Raw genomic sequence first — 20,378 nt, 5'->3', positions numbered from 1 at the left:
CATTTAAAGCCAGCAATCATTCCAGTGCCGCGGACGCCGCGAAGATTGCAAATCAGCTTAATCAGGGGATCGAAATCCCAGGCGAGTTGAAGGCGTTGGGTAAGGGACTCTAGCGGGGTATTGGGAACCACGTGAAAGAAAAAATCCAAACAAGTGTTGCCGTTGGAAAGAAAGGTTACCGAGTTGTTTTCGGTGAAGGCCATAGGGGGACTGTCGGGGAGGGTGGTGAGGGTGTTAAAGTTGGTGACCATAAGGTCCATGAAAGGGTCCGATTTGGCGGAGGAGGAGAAAGGGGGGGGGGAGAAGTGTGGTGAGAGTGATCGTAAATCTCTGGTGGGCCGAGGAGAGAATTGAGGTTAGAAGCCATATTGGACGGAGACATTGTTGATTATGAAGAAGAAGAAAAAGGGGTTTGTGAATATTAGAGAAGGCCGGATGAGGTTTTCATTGTTGCCCTCGGTCAAAAGCTGGTGTTTGCCACGTTCTTCGACCACCAATGGCATTCAGGATTCTGTTAACAATTTTCCTTAATTGGGAGGTATTTATAAGTTTAGAAATTTAAGTGTCCCATTTTGAAGTTGAGGGACTGAAATGGATTATTGGCCAAAGTTTGCGGGGACAAAGTGGAATTAACCCTATTGCTAATCCATGAGACTAGGGAAGGGTCTGTACAAGAATTGCACTTAATCACATCACATGCACTTTTTTTGAGAGGTTAATTCGGTCTATAAAATCAACAAGATTCTGGCGGACATGGATAGAGGGAGGAAATGGAAGTCTGGAACCCTGTCCTTTAAGCAAACAAAATATTTATATTTATATATAAATATATATATTTATTTCAACTGATATAATATATATAATATACATAATTTGAATATTACATATTAATATTAATATAATATATATAATATACATAATTGAAATATACATATTATAAAACAAAATTGAAATAAATATATTTATATAAATATATATAAATAAATATAAACTTTTATGATATTTATAAATAAACTTGTATGATTTTATTAATTTTTTTTTGAAATAAATATATTTATATATATATTTATATTTACATAAATATATATGTAAATATATTTATAAATATATTTTAAACAAAATATATATTTTTATATATAATATTTATATATAAATAGATATATAAATATATTTTTTGTATATTTGGAGTTATTTTTTATATATTGTTTGGATATAATATTTTTGGAGTTATTTTTGTTTGTGTATTACTGTAGCATTGTAAATGAAAAAATTATTTTTCAAAAAATACTGAATCCAAACCGACCCAATACTATTGTAGATATCCCTGAAAAAATTGCAAGCTAATTAAGGGAAGACATATAAATGTGTACCAGTAGAAGAATAATGCAAAGTCTTTCTTGCTCTCCTCATGTAACCCCACTAAACGCACCAGTAGTTACAGCAACTAACTGCACAACAACGCAATGTATTGCAAGTTTGCAACTACCACAGGCCTGGCTCCTTTGTTTTTTTTTTGACCGCCTGTCTCCCCGCCGTGCTGATTGGGCACGGTAGTGGACAGGCAGATTAAAAAGAAAAAATTGGAGCCGCTGCCGTACACAATCAGCACGATAAGTATAGTTTGAGACCCTGTCAGAGCTACATTTGACGGATTGTTTTTTTTTAACGTATATTTTGAGAAATTAGTCCCCACGAGAGCACCAAAAAGGACAAAATAAAAAAAAGGAGTAACTAACTGGGTTAGTAACTAGTAAGGAAATGCGTTGAACCTTCTTCTTTTCGTCCATTAATTTAACAAAATCTTTATTTTAGCCTTGTTTAGCAAGTAAATTTTTGGCAAAGTTTGTCTGCTATAAGTTTTTTTAATAACTTTAACTATAGTAATATCAAAAAATTTCTTAAAGTTTTTAAATTATATATTTCAAAATATTCAAACATTTACACCAAAAAAATTTTCTACAATTTCTACAGTAAATTATAATAAAATTTTAAATAAACATTCAAAAACTCATTTGCCAAACGGGGTCTTTATCTTATAGAATTAAGCTAAAACTCTATTTTATAATCCAATTCAGTACTTAAATTTAATGAATTCAAATTTTAATATGTTCAAACGAGTTTGATAATAAAAAATTAAACATCTGAATTAATTAAATAGCACTAAATTTTCTAGATTTAAATAAGTGATAAGCTATTCACTTATCACCAAATATAAATAAACCAAAATGCATTAGATTTAATATTTAACAATTCAATAATTAAATTGATTCAAATTTTAGATTTTAAATTTTAAATTTCAGTTTTCAAATTTCAATTTTATCAAACACACCCTAAAGCACTAGGTAGAAAAATTCCAAATTCTCAACTCAGTTTTACAATAGCTTTCAATTATTAGACTGGATTCAGAGTTTCCGTTGTTTTCAGAAAACCATTTTAAAATCTCAAGTCAAGTCACTCAATGACAACCATTCGGATGCAATTCTTGTTTCAGATTTCATAATCCCATAAGGTTTAGCCTCTATACATAGAAGAAAATGGAAAACCAGATTATGATTCAGCAGATTCCACATAGAAAAAAATACGGGATAGTCCACAATTTATACCTGGTTGTACTTTTCTGGGAATCTAGTCGAATAACATGATGAAGAATTCACCACTTAGTCGGAAAAAATGCAAACAGAAGTTCAGGGTGAAATTACAGTTCAACTAGAGATACATCTTAAAGTTTGGAAGCCATAGGTAAAACCACAAACAAATGCATGAGATTAAGATCTCAAAGTCAGTCATCTTGAAAATCCCGAAGGCCTAATTGTCCCTACTTAAGCAGTATACAACACTATCCACGCATCTTTGAACAGAGATAAGGTAGCAGATGTAAATAACAGATTTCAACATAAAACAAAGAAGCGAATGAGAGCTCAGTTATGGCCTTTGTTATCATCACTCTCCATCTCTTCTGCATCCTCAAACCGCTGATCATTTATTTGAAGCTGCAAAAAAAATTGACAAAACAGTTTTGTAAGAATTGAACTTTTAAAGGGAAAGAGTTGACATTTAAATTATCAACGATCTATGAGAGGATGAAATGGCCGACTAAGTAACCTCACAACCAAAAGGAAGCTCATTTCCTCTAGTTGGAAGCTCACCAACCCCCAAGGTCTCCCTTGCCCCCCCCCCCCCCCCCCAAAACAACAAAAAAAAAACCCTCCAAAAAAAAAAGAACACAAAACACAATGTCGCACCACAAAGGAAAGCATAATGTCACACAAGGCTCCAAAAAAATGGAAAGGATGACCATCTGGAATAATCACAAATTTTATCTGTGGATACCTCTAACTCAAATTTGCATGGAATCCATCATGTATCTTAGGCAGCTTGCTCAGTTGAGTCTTTACAGTATTTACACTACTTCCCTATCTAAACTTCCTCTGTGCCAACCACCCTATGAGAAGTTGGAAATGACCTCATAGAACAATCAGAAATTTTACTTGTGACTACCCCTAACTCAAATTTGGCAAGGAATCCATCGTGAGTCCTGTGCATCTTGGTTTTTTGCGTCCTTGCAGTATTTACTCAAGTTCCCCATCTAAACCTCCCCTCGAGCCTAGGAAAATTTGGTCTATACTTAATTCAATAGTGAAAACAGAAATGGGCCAAATTTTTTGGAAGGTACATGCACATCATTAGACTTGACAGCAGAAATACCATTGACCAGCTTCTATGTTGAATTGTAAAAGTAACGGCTATTCATTAACATGTAAGTTAAAGGTAGGAAGAAAATCATTAGAGATACCTGAAGCACTGTATGCGCTAAGTCAGGATCCCCATTAGAACAACCAATTGAATGCAAGGGATATTCAGACTCCTCAACATCTACAGCAGTAGTGCAGCGATGAATGAGTAGAGAAAAAGAAATCCAGAGCAACAGTCAGGACAATCGGCTATCAAGAAAACACAAAAGACTAGAGCCAAACCTGCACCCCCAGTTTCTAGTTGATCTGCACTGAATACCCAATTATGCTCTCCTTCATCCTCTATAAAAAGCATCATTAGTACAAAAATGCAATAGTTATTTGAAAAGCAATAGTCAAAACGGCATCAACAGAAACAAAAATTATATACCAATCATAATTATAATTACCATCAACTGGTTCAGGATTAAGCTCAGCACATTCACAGAAAATCTCGAACAGAGTATCCACTGTTTAGAATATGACGAAAATCAAAAGCATAAGATACACAGGAAAAGCACAAAGAACTCGGAAGTCATAAATAAAACCATAAAACTAGGAACAGATGGCCTACATTGATCAGGATCTGATGGCACTAGTCTCATCTCAGTAACCTTTGACAAATCTAATGTCTCATTGCTCTCAGCATCAGAATCCTCTGATTCATCCTCCTCAACACCATTCTCAATCTGGAATCAAGGTAAAAATGTATACTTCATATCCTATAATCATCCGAATAGGGGAATTATTATGAGTGCAGAAAATTAATAGACATTCACAAGTAAAGCAAATATTCCAGAAAACTCAGTAGTACCAGAATCCTTTATCCCAAAGCATCTTTGACATATGACTTAGATGCCTATGATGGACAAACCTCTAGAGTTTAGATAATTACTCCCATACTAAATTTCACGATTAACTCAAACATCAAATGGATCAGCACTCGATTGAATGCTCAGCAATGGTTAGCCAAGTAACCGGAACCTCCAAAAATACCATCAGTACTGCCCCAGACTCAATCTCACTAAGCACATCGCCAAATCTCGCTTCCAAAAACAAACTTCTATTTTACAGGGTTTTTACATGAACGTGAATTAATAATCTAACAAGCAGCCGTATCAACAAAGGAGTTTTACAGCACCATTCACGAACTCCTAGTCTGGTTCTTTAATTGAATCAGGAATAAATAGTTATAAGCCCTAACAAGCTCAAACCTTAAACCCTAACAGTATCAACAAAAATAAAAAAAGATAATGGAGTAGTTAGCAATAGCTTCAACAAAAGGATGTCTCTACCTGAGTGTAAATACAAGGAGATGGATAAGCTTCTGGGTCTCGAGAAACGGCGTGAAGCGACACCGCTAAGAAACCCACCGCATAACCCCTACCTCTGTCAGTATCACTTAACCACACCACTTGCCTATACAATTTTTAAACATTTCATTCGCATTTCCATAAGCTGAAGATATATGTGAAGAAGAGAATTAGGGAAAGGACGGAATGATTAGTTACTTGGTGGAGATGTAGAGAGTTCCAGGGGATTCAGGCGGGCGGTTTCCGATGACGATCGAGACGCCAGATTGGACGTGCACGAGTTCCTCCCCGTTGTCGGTGTCGAGGACTGGTTGTCCGGCGCCGTCGCCGACTCTCTCCGTTACAAGTCTTAACCCCGTCGCCATCTTTATGCTCCGTTTGTGGTAATTCTTGTACAGGATGCTTCAGCGTTGTATTCTCAGGGTTTAGCAAAAAGTACCGGCAAAATCACTTATGCGGGGTGGGGGTTCCAGCAAACCTTGAAATTTAGGCTTTGTTTGGGTACCAATTTTTCAAGAAAAATAGCTACGTTTTTTGTCAACACATTTTTCAATTACCCTTTTACCTTACATATATCAAATCATTACATTAATTTTTCTACAAAAAATTTAGAAAAATGCAATTCAAACAAAGCCTTATGTTTTGCATGCGAAACATATCTCATATTTCGTCCAATGTATTTGTTTATCTTTTCACTATTAATTTTTATGTCCTTTGTAAAATCAAGTTGATTAAATTTAATTTTAATTTAAGTTTTTGAATACTTTTTAAACTACATACACCATGTGACAGACACGAGTCATTTTTGTAGGTGCAAAAAAGATTTTATTTGTAATTAAACAAATCACTCAATGAACATTCATTGTTGCTCTTAAGAAAAATTTGCAGTGAAACAAATTACCCAACCTACATTTATTTTTTCCTTAAAAAAGTGAGATTTGATCATTTTGCACCCAAGAAAAGATTATGTGTGGATTACGTGGTGGATTTAAACTAAAAAATGGTTAGAAATCTAGATTGGGACTAATTTTGACTAATTTAATTTGGTAAGGGACCTAAAATCAGCAAAACCCGGGACCTGATGGGATATGTGCAGTATTTTACCAGAAATTTTGGCATCTGGTAGGGGCAAGTATGGTGGACTTTGTCATGAAACCTTTCAAAATAAGACAATGCTGATAGAGGTGAATGGCACTCTGATTTCTTTAATTCCAAAGGTGGCAAACCCAACAAACATCACTCAATTTAGACCGATTTCACTTTGCAATGTTTCTTACAAAATAATAATGAAGATCTTGGTTGAGAGAATTCGTCCAATAATGGCAGAGCTAGTGGCCCCAGATCAATGTAGCTTTTTATTCTCGGAGGCAAATTAGCGATAATGCAATTATTGCGCAAGATATTATACATAGTATAAGAAGGAAACAAGGGAGAACAGGCTACATGGCAGTTAAAATTGATTTAGAGAAAGCCTATGACCATCTACTTTGGAGATGGTGAATTTTCCTAAGAGCCTCATTTCTCAGATCATGAACTGTGTACAGGCATCAAGCATGGAAGTTTTATGGAATGGAGAACGCATTGCACCTTTCATACCATCTAGAGGTCTCCGTTAAGGGGACCCCCTATCACCATATCTCTTTGTGCTTTGCATGGAAAAGGTTGGGGCATCTACTCAGTAGAGAAGTCACGAAGGTTATTTGGAAACCTGGTAGGACTTCCAGAAGAGGTCCGGCAGTCTCTCGTCTTTTTTTTTGCGGATGGTCTCATACTTTTTACTGAAGCAAGCTTGCAACAAGCTAGAGTCTTACAAGGGGTATTGGAAAGATTTTGTGACTTGTCAGGACAAAAGGTCAGCATTGGGAAATCAGACTTTTTTGCTCAAAGAATGTTAAGTGGGACTTGGCAGACCAGATCAGGGATAGAACAGGAGTGAGCTTAACAAATAATCTGGGAAAATATCTTGGAATCCTGTTGTTACTTGTTACACTCTAGGGTAAACAGAAGAACATATGGTGAAATCTTGGAAAAGGTTCTCATAAGAGGTTACAGGGATGGAAGGGTAGGTGCCTCTCATACGCAGGCAGAGCTCTATTGGTCAAATCCGTTGTATCTACCATATCAATATATGCTATGCAAACTTCCTTGTTACCGGCTACTATTACTGCTGACATTGAGAAGAGAATAAGGAATTTCATTTGGGGAGAAGGAGAAAAAAGGAGAATGCACCTGATCAACTGGAATATGATTACACAGCCTAAGAATAGAGGGGGGCTGGGGGTTCAAAAATTGAAGAGAGTAAATAGAACCATGCTTGCAAAAACATGCTGGAGATTCTTAAAACAAAAAGTCGCCATATGGGCCAAAGTACTTGGGGGGAAGTATAGAGTCAACAACATGGCTTAAGGGTTGACAAAAAGTGGAAGCTAGTTTCACCAATTAGTGAAGCTATGTAAACCATACTAATTGCTGTAGACAACGATCAGAAGAAAGAAAAATCATACTAATACACGTAACATTTGCAACCCAAAGTTCCATACATTGAGAGTATAAAAGAAACTTTTACTTGAAGCTGAAAATTAAAATTCATAAAGAACTGAATATTCCTCTCATCCCACCAGATGTCTACACTTCAAAACTGTTAACCAAAAAAGCACTCCCTATGTGCCATAAATATTGAAGCATAAGGAGGTGGGGTTGGATATGTAACATTCCCAGCCACCACCTCCTACCTAACTATGACGCTCTGACAAAGAAAGTTAAGAATCAGCAATTGTAACTTCAACTTCTACACCAGGCTCAATAGTGATCGAGGTGATTTGCTTCACCACATCTGGAGAGCTGAAAAGGTCAATCACCCGCTTGTGAACTCGGAGCTCAAATGTATCCCAGGTGTTAGTTCCTGCAGGAAAAAGAAATATCAAGAAAATGAGTGTTCAATAAACATATATTCGAAATAGAAGGGTCAGTGATTAATATCCTCAAAAGCACATCATAGGCACAAGGGATCTTATTAAATTTAACAAAGGCATAGACTGCTCAACATTATTAACAATAAAAAAACACTTGAGCAATTTAGAACGTTCCTCAAAAGCACATCATAGGCACAAGGGATCTTGTTAAATTTCACAAAGACATAGACTGCTCAACATTAGTAACAATAAAAAAACAGTACAACAATGATACAAAACTAGAATCAAAGGACAATTCCCTCGGTAAAAAATGACTGGAAGCAACAGAAATGGCCAAATAGGTTCTAATAATAATGCAACATGATTCTGACGAACTAAAACCAAAGACTAATAACATCAGAGAAAAGTTCTTGTTATTTGATCCTAAAACATAACAGAACAAATCAAAAAGTTCAAGGCACCCTGTCTCTGTTTCCAAATACAATTATATTGCAGCTAAAAATCACAACTCCTCTGGTCACTTTTCAAGACTAAAAAAAGTCCAAAATTTTCTTCAGTATCCAAAGCTTAACAGCCAATATTTCATTCCCATATTCAATACCATGTCCTTCAAATTGACAATATACTAATGACATTTAAACAAAAACACATTTACCAATCATCCACAGTTCGACAAATGTAAGAAGAAAATAAAAATCAGCAACAACAATTACAATTAAACTTCAAATACTATAAGGTTATTAATCCTAACATCAACGTCAACAAATATTTGGTCTACAATACTCAAATGCCATAAAACAGCATTTTTCCTATTTTTTTCCCTGGATTCGAAGCGTTACACATCACATATTCATTCAAATGGCACAAATAAATAAGCAGAAATCAAGAAGTTACCTTCACCGCAAGGAGACTTCCTAGTAGTGATGTGAAGAACCTTGGTGGGCATTCTTACAGGTCCCTTCACCCTGAGTCGCTTATCCTTGGCCCCACGAACCAGATCAGAACAAACTACGCAAATATATATCCCAACAATACCCAAAAAGAACATAAGAAATTGAGATACAGGAATGTAGATAAATCGGCACAATTAGAACAGGCTACATATAAGATAAAACCGGATGTTCTTATGATCCCCAGGGTTTGTTAAAATAGGCTAGAGGGTTTTAATTAAAAGAAAAAAAAAATTAACCTTTCTCGAGGTTCTTGACGTTTTTGGAGGAAAGTGTGATCCTAATCTTATGAACCTGCTCCTGAGGCTCCTCCATACCAACCTTTGCCGGCTTCACTGCTTGGTATGCCATTTTTTCAATAACCCTTTTGGCTGCTGCTTACCTTTTTCAAGCCCCAAAAAACAAATCAAAATTGTTGAAATGAATAAACCAAGCACTACCCTAGAACTATACTCGATAAGTCCGCAAAAAATTAAAATATATACCGCCAAACAAAGCATCCTCTAAGATCTAAAGGAGGAGAGACAAAGGAAGTACCCGAGGAAGAGGAGGCCGACAGAATGGTACTGCAGCGACGCTGGGCTTTGTTTCCTTCTTTGGTGGGAAGCGCTGTGGAAAACAAAACTAGGGTTTTTAAGGGGGCTGGGTTTCCAGAGAGGTGGGTTTTATATACGGATAATTTCAGATACCTCCCTTGAGGTTTCTTACAATTTCACTATCGTCCCCTGAATTTTTGAAAATATAACTTACCTCCCCTATAAGTCATTTGGGGCTCAATGCTTATCTCATGGATGACCAAATGATTTTACTATCCTTATAACTTAGGAAATATTACGTTTACTAAATTAACCATGATTTTGAATATTAAAAAATTTGAAAATCTTGAATACTAAACTTTATAATGATAATTGTTAACATTTTAAAATTCTTTTTGTATATTCTAGTAGTTCTTGTAGTTTTTTTGGGAATTTCGCCAATTTGGTCCCTAAACATTTTCACTTAAATCAATTTCGTCCTTAATGAAATATTTTAACCAATTTAGTCCTTCAACTAGTTTTTTATTTCCAATGTAGGACTTTTACTCAATTTGCGTGGACCAACGGGGGTATAATTGTCATACTGGTTTAATCTTTTACAATTTACCGGCGAAACAGATTAGAAATGATTACAAAAAAGGGACGGCATCTGGATTTGAAGACATTAGGACTCATCACAATTTCTCAATTCTATTTGCAAAGAGCACTGGTTCTTCTTGGAGATGCACGTGCTACATCAGAAGCACACGGTCTCTCGGATGCAATTTATCGTGCTTATCGTTACATCGAGGCTGGAGCTGATGCTTCCTTAGTGGAGACACAAGATCCCATGAGGGGCTCATAGAAATTGGAGAAAAAAAATGTAAAGAAAAAAATGAAAAACAGAGATCTGCAAAGGAGATAATTGAGGAGCTAGATGAGGAAAAGAAGCTAGTAAAGTTTTAAGCTCTCAAGTCCATTGAAATCATCAACGTGAAAGATTACAACATGCAGGTGGTCTTGATTCCTGACACACTAAAGTATCTCCTACGGCCTGATTGGAGAAGAAGGATTTAAAGGTTCCTGAGCCAACCAGTGCCTGCAACTGCTTGGGTTACTATTCTACAGTTACTACCTTTCTGTTCTTCGAGAGGCTTGGAAAGGGAAAGGAAAGAAAAGCCCTATCGGCCATTACTTGCAATTCGGCCGACTGCGTGGCTTGCTAAAAATGGAGAAACCATCAGCAGCTTCAGCCCGTGGAAATGACGATAGTGGAGGAAAAAGAGCCCGTATTGAAGTCCCTGTTGGATGTAAATTTGATCCCACTGATGAAGAATTGATGTTTTATCTGAGGAACTTCAACTTTCGGTACCTGAGAGCACTACTCTTGGTATCTATCCTGTGCCATCCAGCCAAAAAAATTTGCTGTCAGATATGGGAACGGCTCAGCAAAATGTCATTATCGAAAAAACAACTGGTAATCATCTTCCACCAACTTTTGATGATGTGATTCACGCCATTCGGCATAGCAGCTTCCGAGTTGGAAGTGATCAACTAGTGATTGATACACTGGATAGAAACTTAGATGTGGGGAAGCTAATAAATGTGGTGATAGATGATGTTGATATTAAAAACCTAGCCACTGCACCAAAATCTCCTAGTTGCTCTGAGGCTCTGAGTTTAAAATCAAACCTCTCAGATAATGCAAACACTAAAGAAGTGGACGTGAAAGCTCCGACCAATCACTTCACTCCAGCTCCAAAGTTAGATTCTTCAGAACCAGCAATAATGAATTCTCCTGTAGCAGAGGAGGAAGCCCCAACAACACCAGCAAAGGAAACTTTGGATGTCAAATCTTTCCGGCGGAGGGCAAAGGCACTAGAAGGGCTCCTAGAATTGTCTGCAGATTTGCTTCAGCATAATAGACTAGAAGAGCTTGTTGTTGTTCTAAAACCTTTCGGAAAATATAAGGCTTTTCCAAGGGAGACAGCAATCTGGTTAGCTAAGAGTCTCAAAGGGATGATGCTTGAAGACTCAGGACGGATGTCATGAACAATTAGCCAAAACCCTGCTGGTAGGAGCTTTTTTTTTTAATTCCTTACATGTTCATCGGGCTCCAAAGATTTGGCTAATACTTCTTTCTTTCCACCTACACTGCAAATTTGTCTCTGCCCCATTCCACGCCATACCATGGAATTCAATCCCCAAGAGAAGCAATGCCACTTCTTTAAGTTCAAGCTCCAGTTCTTCTTCGTTCCATTTCTGTGCATTCACCTTTCTTCTTCAGCTATTTTAGCTCCCATTCTCCAGGATCCTTCCACTCAGCTTCACTTTTTGTCACTTTACTTGAGAACCCCTTACCAGCAGCCCACAAAACTACTCGTTGACCTCACTGCCTCTTTCAATTAGGAGGAATGCACCTGCAGCAACCCCTCTTCTTGTATGTACCGCTACCACCCGCTTCCCTGCACTTCTCCTCTATGCAACTGGCTCAATTCACCTACTTGTTCAAACTGTTCTTTTGAACCCACTGATCCCATTTACTCCGACGACTTGTGCCATCTCTTCCTCGTAAGACCAAGGAACCGGAAAAAAGTGAGGGTGCAGGCACTAGCTGACATCAGGCTCTCTTCTCTGTTTTGTCAGCTAATGATCTCTTCCTCGTAATGATCTCTAATCTGTTTCGCCGGTAAATTGTAAAAGATTAAACCAGTGTGACAATTATACCCCTATTGGTCCACGCAAATTGAGTAAAAGTCATACATTGAAAGTAAAAAACTAGTTAAGGGACTAAATTGGTTAAAATATTTTATTAAGGACGAAATTGATTTAAGTGAAAATGTTTAGGGACCGAATTGGCGAAATTCCCAATTTTTTTCTCCTAAAAAAAGATTAAAATTCCTATTTAAATATTTTTATTTCATAAATTTTTCATAAGAATAACAAGATGAATATGAAAATATACAAAAAAAAATGTAAAGTATTAAAATATGTTACAATTAGATTTTATTAAGTTATAAATAAAATGTGACTGCACATAAATATAACCTTACGACCCAATCCAACTATTTCCTTGTCCAGTAGAGTTTTCAAACTCAGTTAAGTTGCCATAAACCACTTACAAATCATTTTAGTTTTTAGAGACATAAAACCGCGTCAAAATTTTGAAAATTTTCTCACCATCCGAGCCAACAATAATAAGTAGAACCCAAATCCTAATAATGCCAATTAGACATTTGAGGACTTCACAATCTTATTGATATTTGTTTGGATAGTGTATTACTTAAAATATTATTTGGAATAATTACTGTAGCACTTTTTGTGATGTGATGTATGTAAGATAAAAAGGTGATTGGGAATATAAAAAAGTAGGTTGGAAAATGTGTTTGTAATGCAAGCAAAATATTATTTGAAATAATTGAGGTATCCAATTAATGTAGAATGAGTGAATTCCACAATCTCATCTAAAGTATTTACTTTGAACCAATGAAAGACTCCAACCTTACAGAGAGAAGAATTTGAACTTCAGAGTTAGGAATCTCATATAGTTACATGAGAAATCTTCCTGCTGGGCTGGGGTCATGATCGTAGAGTCTCCACTGGGCCAAAAAAGTGCAGGTTACCTTTGATTTTAGACACTTAGAACAACAATGGCCATCAGAGTCCCAGCTTTAGAGACTTGTTTTTTACATTATTTCTCAGTAAAATCCATAAACTGACTCATAACATGATTTAAAAATAAATAAATAAAGAAACGCAACCATCCTATTGGAACTTTTCAGATTAAAGGCTACCGAACCAAACCATGGAGGACAGAATAGACGAAGATGAAATTAATTTGCCCACAGACGAGGTCAATATGAAATTGATTTGGCCTCTCGATCTACTGCCCTTAAAGATTGAATAGTTTTCAATTTTGAAATAAATGTGCCTACATCAGCCCAGTGGCTTCCCATATTAGAGCACATCCCATATTTTCAACTTTTATTCAGGGAACGAAAAATACTTTTGGAAGTCTATTTTCCATAACCTAATCGCATTCACAACAAACCCCTTTTGGCCTCTAAGCAATGTAATGCTTTTCACTTCAACTTGTAGCATCATCCACGGAAAGAAGACTTGTTTGCATTAAACATCACAAGCAAAAGTAAATCATGAATGAAAATGAACAGGAAATAAAGTTCCCGGCTGCAGGTATTTAGTTAAATCTATCTAGAAGAACATCAAAAGCATCATCCTGAACTGTAATCCACTGTCAATCATATCACAAAATTTGGCTTAACAAAGAAGTTTTCCCAAGCTAATGGAAGATAACACGGCACTCCTTAGACAGCTTATGAATATCTGCTACCCAAAAGATCCAAGTCATCTCCTTGAGCCTAGGCCACAAGGGTGCTGGCAGTAGTAGATTCACTGCAAGCAAGAGTTTCATCAGCATTTGGTCAAAAAAAAAAAAAAACTGAAAACAAGTTGCGATAACGTAATGACCAAGCATAGAAGTCAACTGTCTTAAAAAAAAAAGTCCTAACGCAGGGTCATTGCTAAAAGATAATCATCACTATTCAGACTGCTGTCGAGTATAACATGCTCCACTAAAACTAAAAGCATCACACAACCAAAAAATGTTTTGAAAACAACTTAAAAACGTACAAATGGAGTGTAGATGCAATGAAAAACCATTGCAGAAGCACAGGACAGCCACGCGCACTACTGGACAACATAGATAAGGAACCTCAAAAAACTCCATACACCAATTCTTTCTAAAACTACTGGACAACGCATGTAAGGAAGGAACCTCAAACAACACCACAAACCAATTCTTTCCAAACCAACAAGAACTCCTATGCTGACTATCTTATGGACAGTTCCAATGGTACAACATGAAGATTGCCTTGATAGGCAAAAAAAAAAATGGGGGAAGGTATTCCATACTAGTGGAAGAGATTGTGATTAAGTATTTAAAGATGATTGAGGGTGGCAGCCAATCTTTTATCACTACACAGTAAAAAGTGTGGAAAGCTCTCCAAAGCGTGCGTCATTAAGGCTGGAGGAGGAAACTTCATCCAGATCAGATTTTTTTATTTTGACACGTATGAATGAGAGTTTATATGATTTTTATGCTAAGGATGCAGAATAAAACCAACTCATAGGCCGATAACCTATTTCCCATTTCCTCCGCCAGATCACCAATGAGGTATTTAAAGAAGCAAAGGAAAATCCCAACAGTTAAAACAGCTAAAAGTCCTAACCAGCAAACTGGCATCTCAGTATATTCTAATGAAAACGCAACGCGACAGAACATTTCATTATCAAAGAACAGACGTTAATCAGTTAACCAAACCCATTGGACAGACTTCAACGACGCTTAAAAGAAAAAATCAACAGGGACAAATGGGGAATGAGAGGGCATACTATTTCCAGTTGGGAGGGAGCTTCTTGGTCTTCTTGTAGTAACGAGCGAGACGGTGAATCCTGCTCTCCACCAGAATCAATCTGAACTTGGAATCCTTGTCCTTCCTGTTCCTCTCCAAATGCTTCCTGATTGCGACGGCCTTCTTGATCAGATGGTACAGATCCTCCGGAATCTCAGGTGCAAGCCCTGCCCTCCGAACCAGAAAAAAGCACTAATATTGTTATAAAAAATTTAAACAAAATAATGCTAATACAATAAGGAAAATGATACTGAATTGTTTTCTTTTGTTTTTTATTTTTTTTGAAATATACCGTGAGCCTTGAGGATACGCAAGATCTTGCTGCCAGTGACACTCTTAACCTGCGCTATACCATGAGAGTCACGAAGAATCACACCGATCTGAGACGGTGTCATTCCCCTCTTTGCAAACTTGCAGATGTTATCTTCAACCTATCAATTTTCCAGAACAAGTTCAAAAAAGAAAAAAGAAAAAAATAGAACAATAAGAACGTATGCTGGTACATCCGGAAAAGTAGTAACATAACGAAATTCTACTAACATCCTGGGAGGAGATCTTCAGCCAGCTTGGAGGAGTTCTCTTGTAAGGGAGAGCCGATGCAGAAATACCCTTACTGGATTTTACAATCACCGGAAAATTTAAAAAAAAAAAAGTCAGCCTCTGCTTTACAAATGAATTAAAATGAGCATGAGTAATCTCATTTGTTGTTTCTTTGTTTGAGAGGAAGAGAAAGCAAACCCGCGACTATGCATACGACCCATGGTGACGGAGTGTGGCGCTGGTAGCGGAGGCGCGATGTGCTCAACGACCGACTTTTACCTTCGAATGGCCACAAACCCTAGCACTCCTCTAAAGTCTAAACTGGATGTGTTACTAGGGTTTAAACCATATAAAGCCGACGGTTTCCTCAGCCGGTCAAAATGTCGCAACTGCCCTTATATTTTAACCAATTGACATTGGGCCTCTAACTTTAGCTGTTGGTTCTGTTTTGGACCGAAATGTTGAGAGAACAGACGCCTACGCACTGGCCCAAATTAATGGATCCGTCCGTCTCAAAACAGATACATGTGGACTGATATGAAGATTTATGGTTCGGCTGAGGGGGAAAGGAATTATGGTAGCCATGATTGTGCTATCACGTTTCCCATTAGAATTGTCACTTGTTTTTTGGGATGACATTCAGAGAGTGGGTATTAACGCAGAAGGCGCTGGTTTTGGGAGATTTGATTAGATTGCATCCGTCCTAACCCTTCTAATTAGATCCTGTTCTGGTGCCGCACACAAGGATCAGCTCAGACAGAAATAGGTTGGGAGGTCTTTGAATTGGATGAAGCCGTTGGCTGTCACAACAGGTACAGACCCGAAACTGTGAAGTCGAAACGAAAAATGCCAGTATCCTGATAACCGGAGTCGAAGAGGAAATTACCATACTATTCATTTACTGATCAGAATCCTACTCATTACGTACACATTCTGCTTATCATGTACCTATAGGACTTGGTCCCAATGCAAGCAATTAGATACAGCTGAAAACTTATTGCTGAGACAGAGGCAGAGCAGAGCCGATTAAATCTCAAAGAACCACAAGCCCAAAAAGTCATTGTAACAGCCCACCACGAGAAGTCCAGACACTCAATAAGAACGTACTCAAAATGAATGTCCACACACAAATTAGTTAAAGAGAGAAAAGCAGATACACCAAATTAAAGCTCAATCCGACTCGAACTGTACAAACAGGTTGATCAGAGCACCAAACATCTGTATGCTGAAGTACATCTAGATCCGAAATACTTATCCTGATACTTGTCCATTTCAGGATTCTAAGAACAAAATACAAGAAAATAAAAAATCCTCTCAAATATATTAAGAACAGTTTTTTTCCCTCCTAATCTGACATAAACGAGTAGTGAGACTAAAATGAGGCAGGATCTGAAAATGAAAACCCACTTCAAAATGATGAATCAAATGGTACGCCAGAAAATTCACGTTCCTGCTTCGTGCTAATCAACAATACAATCACTGCTTTGAACCACCTGTAAAAGATAAACATAAATCAGAAAACTTTTTGTTTTGATTTAAAAAGATGGTCTAGCCTGAAGGATTGTGCACAACAATGTCAGTTGCTTCATGCAAACCATCAATATAGCAGCTCGACACTTTTTTAACTTACAAACTTCATATCGTGTTCAATATTAAACACAACAAAAGATCTTCCACTTTGCTAGCACAACTTACTCAACAACATCTCAGATAAACGGCTAAAATTGACATAAATGATGTCAAAATTCTAGTCAAATCCTTCTACGACTTGTATAACATGGGAGGTAGCATATGCGTAGGACTGGTCAGGATAGAAACCTAAATCTTCAAAACAGCACGGTTTATTCTACAAGATAAAGTGAAATGATCATAGGAAATTAAATTGAACTCGTGAAAAGAAATGTTGTAAGAGAACAAGCATCTATAAGCAATAAATAGCAATCATTTGCGCCTATCAGGGGCAATGAAGATTCACAATGTCTATTTAACTGTGAGGGCAAGGTAGGATATTCATCTGCAGAACTTCACCAACAGAATTTACTGCAGGACAAATGAGTGGGGAGAATTATGTCAGACAGCTAAATCTTGTGAACCATTTATGCTATGCACAGGAGTTTAGTGATATCTCTTTTGCATTCTCTCAGTATCCTCCCATTGTACTCCATTTGAAACAAATATTTCTCTAACTCCAAATATGGTCATTAATTGCAAGTCAGACTTGACAAAAGCTTCAATGTGCAATACCAACAGCATCTCATTTTCAAACAAGGCATAAAAGGAAAAATATGACGGAACAATAGCAATCTTTCAGGGAAGTATATAAGTTATATACATGTTATTCCCTTAACGTCCAACTGCAACAGATCATTTGCATTGGTATAAAGGAGAACATTACTCTTGGCTTCAGATAATGCAATAAAGTCGCACGAATCTGAACAAGTCATGCAACCCATATCCTATGAAGCCATGTAAAAGGAGTAAAACTTCTTTCTACCTATTGTATTCCAACACCACCCTCAGTCCAAAATCAAGTTCACTACTTTATTGTACAAAAGCTCTCTCTCTCTCTCTCTCGGTTACTTCTTGGTGCATTAACAACGTAGTAAGTTGTATATAGCTGAAAGCTAAGACAGACCTAATGTCTTGAGCCAGACCAGTTAGACACAGAAAGCATTGAGGTTTCCCTCATTTCAAAATTTTTGGAGTGATGGAAGGAATTGGTGAAGAGAGCATTTAGTGAGAGAAAGGTTCAATACTTATTTCAAATGTGAGAAGTACAAGAGAAAAAGGATTGGACAAACATCACATTGGGTATACATACACATACGGATTTCCTTTCTCTGGTTCCTTTCAAAGAGGGAGGAGAAATCGTTAGGATTTTCATTCCCAACTAAGGCTTCATATTAGAAGGTTTTAATTTATTACAGATGAATATGCCTCCCAAAACTATACTCCAAAACACATAACAAGAACTTTACACTGTATGCCAATTCCCCAATCTCAGGGTCAATTTATGGATTAAGGAAAGCTGCATCACTGAGGGGCTAAAACTTCTCCGCAATCCCAGAAGCCACATAAGGGGCTTTGAGCTATAAAATCACTTGATCAATCTCTATTTGAATATTACGACGCGACTGCATAGAAAAGGACAAATAAACAACATATTCAAGAACATGCTGTATGTCATATCCATACTAAACATCATTACAGGTCTCATTCCATCTTCGGGAGTTCAGAAAATGTATGCATTTGCATATAAGACGATACGTAAATGATTCGTTTTCCCGTCAACAATAGGTAAAGAAAATGAAAAACAACCAAATATAAACCAAGTTTGTAAAACATGAAACCCTAGGTCATACTCACAGGAGGAAAAAATCACTTAGCCACCATCCTGGCAATGAAGTCCTCGTAGCGGATCTTGCCATCGGATCCAACATCCACCTCTCGGATCCACTCATCAAACTCCGCAGGCTCCAGCTTCTCCCCGATACTGGTCAAAATGTGCCTGAGATCCGAAACGACAACGAATCCGGTCCCATCCTTATCAAGGACCTTGAATGCGTCCCGGAGTTGGCGATCAAAGGGCTCACGCTTGAGATGCTTCGACATTAGGTCTAAAAATCGGTTGAAATCGAAAGCAGCGTTGAGCTTTTCCTCGTTGATTATGGCCTTGAGTTGGGCTTGGGTCGGGTTTCCACCCAATGAACGCATCAGAATCCCTAGCTCCGACGGGGCGATCTTTCCGTCGCCGTCGGTATCGAAGAGCGTGAAGGCTTCTTTCATGGAAGAAACTTGGTCGTCGCTCAGATCTTTTCCCATTTTTCTTTGCTTTTTTGGGCTCTCTTTCTAACTTTCTTTCCTGCCTGTTGCCCTTCCCTTCCGGTATACCGCTTTAAACATGTGTGCTGGATTTTTGTTTTTGAACGGAGGGGTAAAATTGTAAATATGAAAAGTTGAGAGACAGTAGTGTAGCAACCAGCAACTTAAAGAACGTGACAATGGGCCAAGGCCTAGCCCAGTATGGCAGTACCACTCTTTGATGAACGTTGACAGTGTCCAGTGGGATGTAATACAATAGAATTTGTCCAGTGGGCTCTATTCCAATGGGCTTCATCTCCCAGAGCCGTTCTAGATGCAGGAAAAGCAAATAAACTTTTGTCGTCTCGGAAGCAGGAGAAAGCCAACGGAAATTACTTTCGGAAAGAAATGCCCCCTTACTCGTTTGAGGCTCAACAAAGCACTTTATGTATCTTGTTTATGATTGAAAGTTTAATTTCAATTTCTTGAGAACCTCTCTCAATATTTGAGCATAAATGCTGTATCAAAAAAGAAAAAATTCACCCGCCTTCTTTTTTATAGAACTATGCTATTGTACTATTAGGTCATACAAATTTCAGATATATTTTTCAAATTTTGAGAAAATAACTTGTAATCCAAATTCAACTTTATTATGAACTTTCGATTATAAACCAAATGCTTGCAGGTGGAATCTCATGTGCTTGTGCTTCTTCTCTATCCCCGTTCAATTGCATGTTTGAGCAAGTGTAGAAGTAACGATTGTTTCCCATTTAGGGCTAGTCAAATAACTCCATAAATAATCAACTCGCTTTAAGTGAGTTTGTTGGATATTTTAATAAAAAAATATCATATGTTTATTTTAAATTTAAACATAATAAATTATAAACTTTTTAATAAATTTGTAGCTACAAATTCAATCATTCAAAAGTGTAACTTATATTTTAAAAATGAGATTGATGTCTTGAATTGTGTAACCTATATAATGAGTAGGTTTATGAATTCATTTAGTAAATTTTTTACCATGAGACAATGAATCTAGAATTTTTAATTTGTCGTTGAAAATATGATATATTTATTCCACTTAATGTTGGTATTTTAATATTCCTAATTTTTCAACCTACAAATAGACGCTTCTATCAACCAAGTCACAATACATACTTTACTATCTTTGAACTATTTTCTAT

The 20,378-nt window shown here is 37.1% G+C and overlaps 4 protein-coding genes across 4 annotated transcripts; all 4 read right to left on the bottom strand.

Moving 5' to 3' along the window:
* Positions 1 to 2,626: 2,626 nt before the first annotated feature.
* LOC113761551 (chloride conductance regulatory protein ICln) lies at positions 2,627 to 5,525 on the bottom strand. Its single transcript, XM_027304598.1, has 7 exons — positions 5,243 to 5,525; positions 5,027 to 5,150; positions 4,306 to 4,420; positions 4,142 to 4,201; positions 3,975 to 4,034; positions 3,794 to 3,873; positions 2,627 to 2,990 (listed from the first exon to the last, which is right to left on the bottom strand). Exons 1-7 carry the CDS (start codon positions 5,407 to 5,409, stop codon positions 2,919 to 2,921), a joined length of 678 nt encoding a protein of 225 aa, XP_027160399.1. The 5' UTR covers positions 5,410 to 5,525; the 3' UTR covers positions 2,627 to 2,918.
* Positions 5,526 to 7,532: 2,007 nt separating this feature from the next.
* Positions 7,533 to 9,531, bottom strand: LOC113762647 (40S ribosomal protein S20-1). Its single transcript, XM_027306195.1, has 4 exons — positions 9,444 to 9,531; positions 9,146 to 9,288; positions 8,851 to 8,964; positions 7,533 to 7,946 (listed from the first exon to the last, which is right to left on the bottom strand). Exons 2-4 carry the CDS (start codon positions 9,255 to 9,257, stop codon positions 7,804 to 7,806), a joined length of 369 nt encoding a protein of 122 aa, XP_027161996.1. The 5' UTR covers positions 9,258 to 9,288; positions 9,444 to 9,531; the 3' UTR covers positions 7,533 to 7,803.
* Positions 9,532 to 13,497: 3,966 nt separating this feature from the next.
* Positions 13,498 to 15,719, bottom strand: LOC113762327 (40S ribosomal protein S13). Its single transcript, XM_027305722.1, has 5 exons — positions 15,592 to 15,719; positions 15,394 to 15,466; positions 15,146 to 15,284; positions 14,834 to 15,020; positions 13,498 to 13,834 (listed from the first exon to the last, which is right to left on the bottom strand). The coding sequence occupies exons 1-5, from the start codon at positions 15,612 to 15,614 to the stop codon at positions 13,801 to 13,803; spliced, it is 456 nt and encodes a 151-aa protein (XP_027161523.1). The 5' UTR covers positions 15,615 to 15,719; the 3' UTR covers positions 13,498 to 13,800.
* A 737-nt stretch (positions 15,720 to 16,456) lies between these two features.
* On the bottom strand, positions 16,457 to 19,286 carry LOC113761497 (probable calcium-binding protein CML13). The gene is made up of 2 exons (XM_027304510.1): positions 18,760 to 19,286; positions 16,457 to 16,886 (listed from the first exon to the last, which is right to left on the bottom strand). Exon 1 carries the CDS (start codon positions 19,213 to 19,215, stop codon positions 18,772 to 18,774), a length of 444 nt encoding a protein of 147 aa, XP_027160311.1. The 5' UTR covers positions 19,216 to 19,286; the 3' UTR covers positions 16,457 to 16,886; positions 18,760 to 18,771.
* Between the last annotated feature and the right edge of the window lie 1,092 nt (positions 19,287 to 20,378).

The sequence above is a fragment of the Coffea eugenioides genome, chromosome 2 (genome assembly GCF_003713205.1).
Source record: "Coffea eugenioides isolate CCC68of chromosome 2, Ceug_1.0, whole genome shotgun sequence".
Classification (NCBI taxonomy): domain Eukaryota; kingdom Viridiplantae; phylum Streptophyta; class Magnoliopsida; order Gentianales; family Rubiaceae; genus Coffea; species Coffea eugenioides.
Note: the sequence above shows the minus strand (reverse complement) of the source record. Positions and strands in the feature narration are given on the sequence as shown.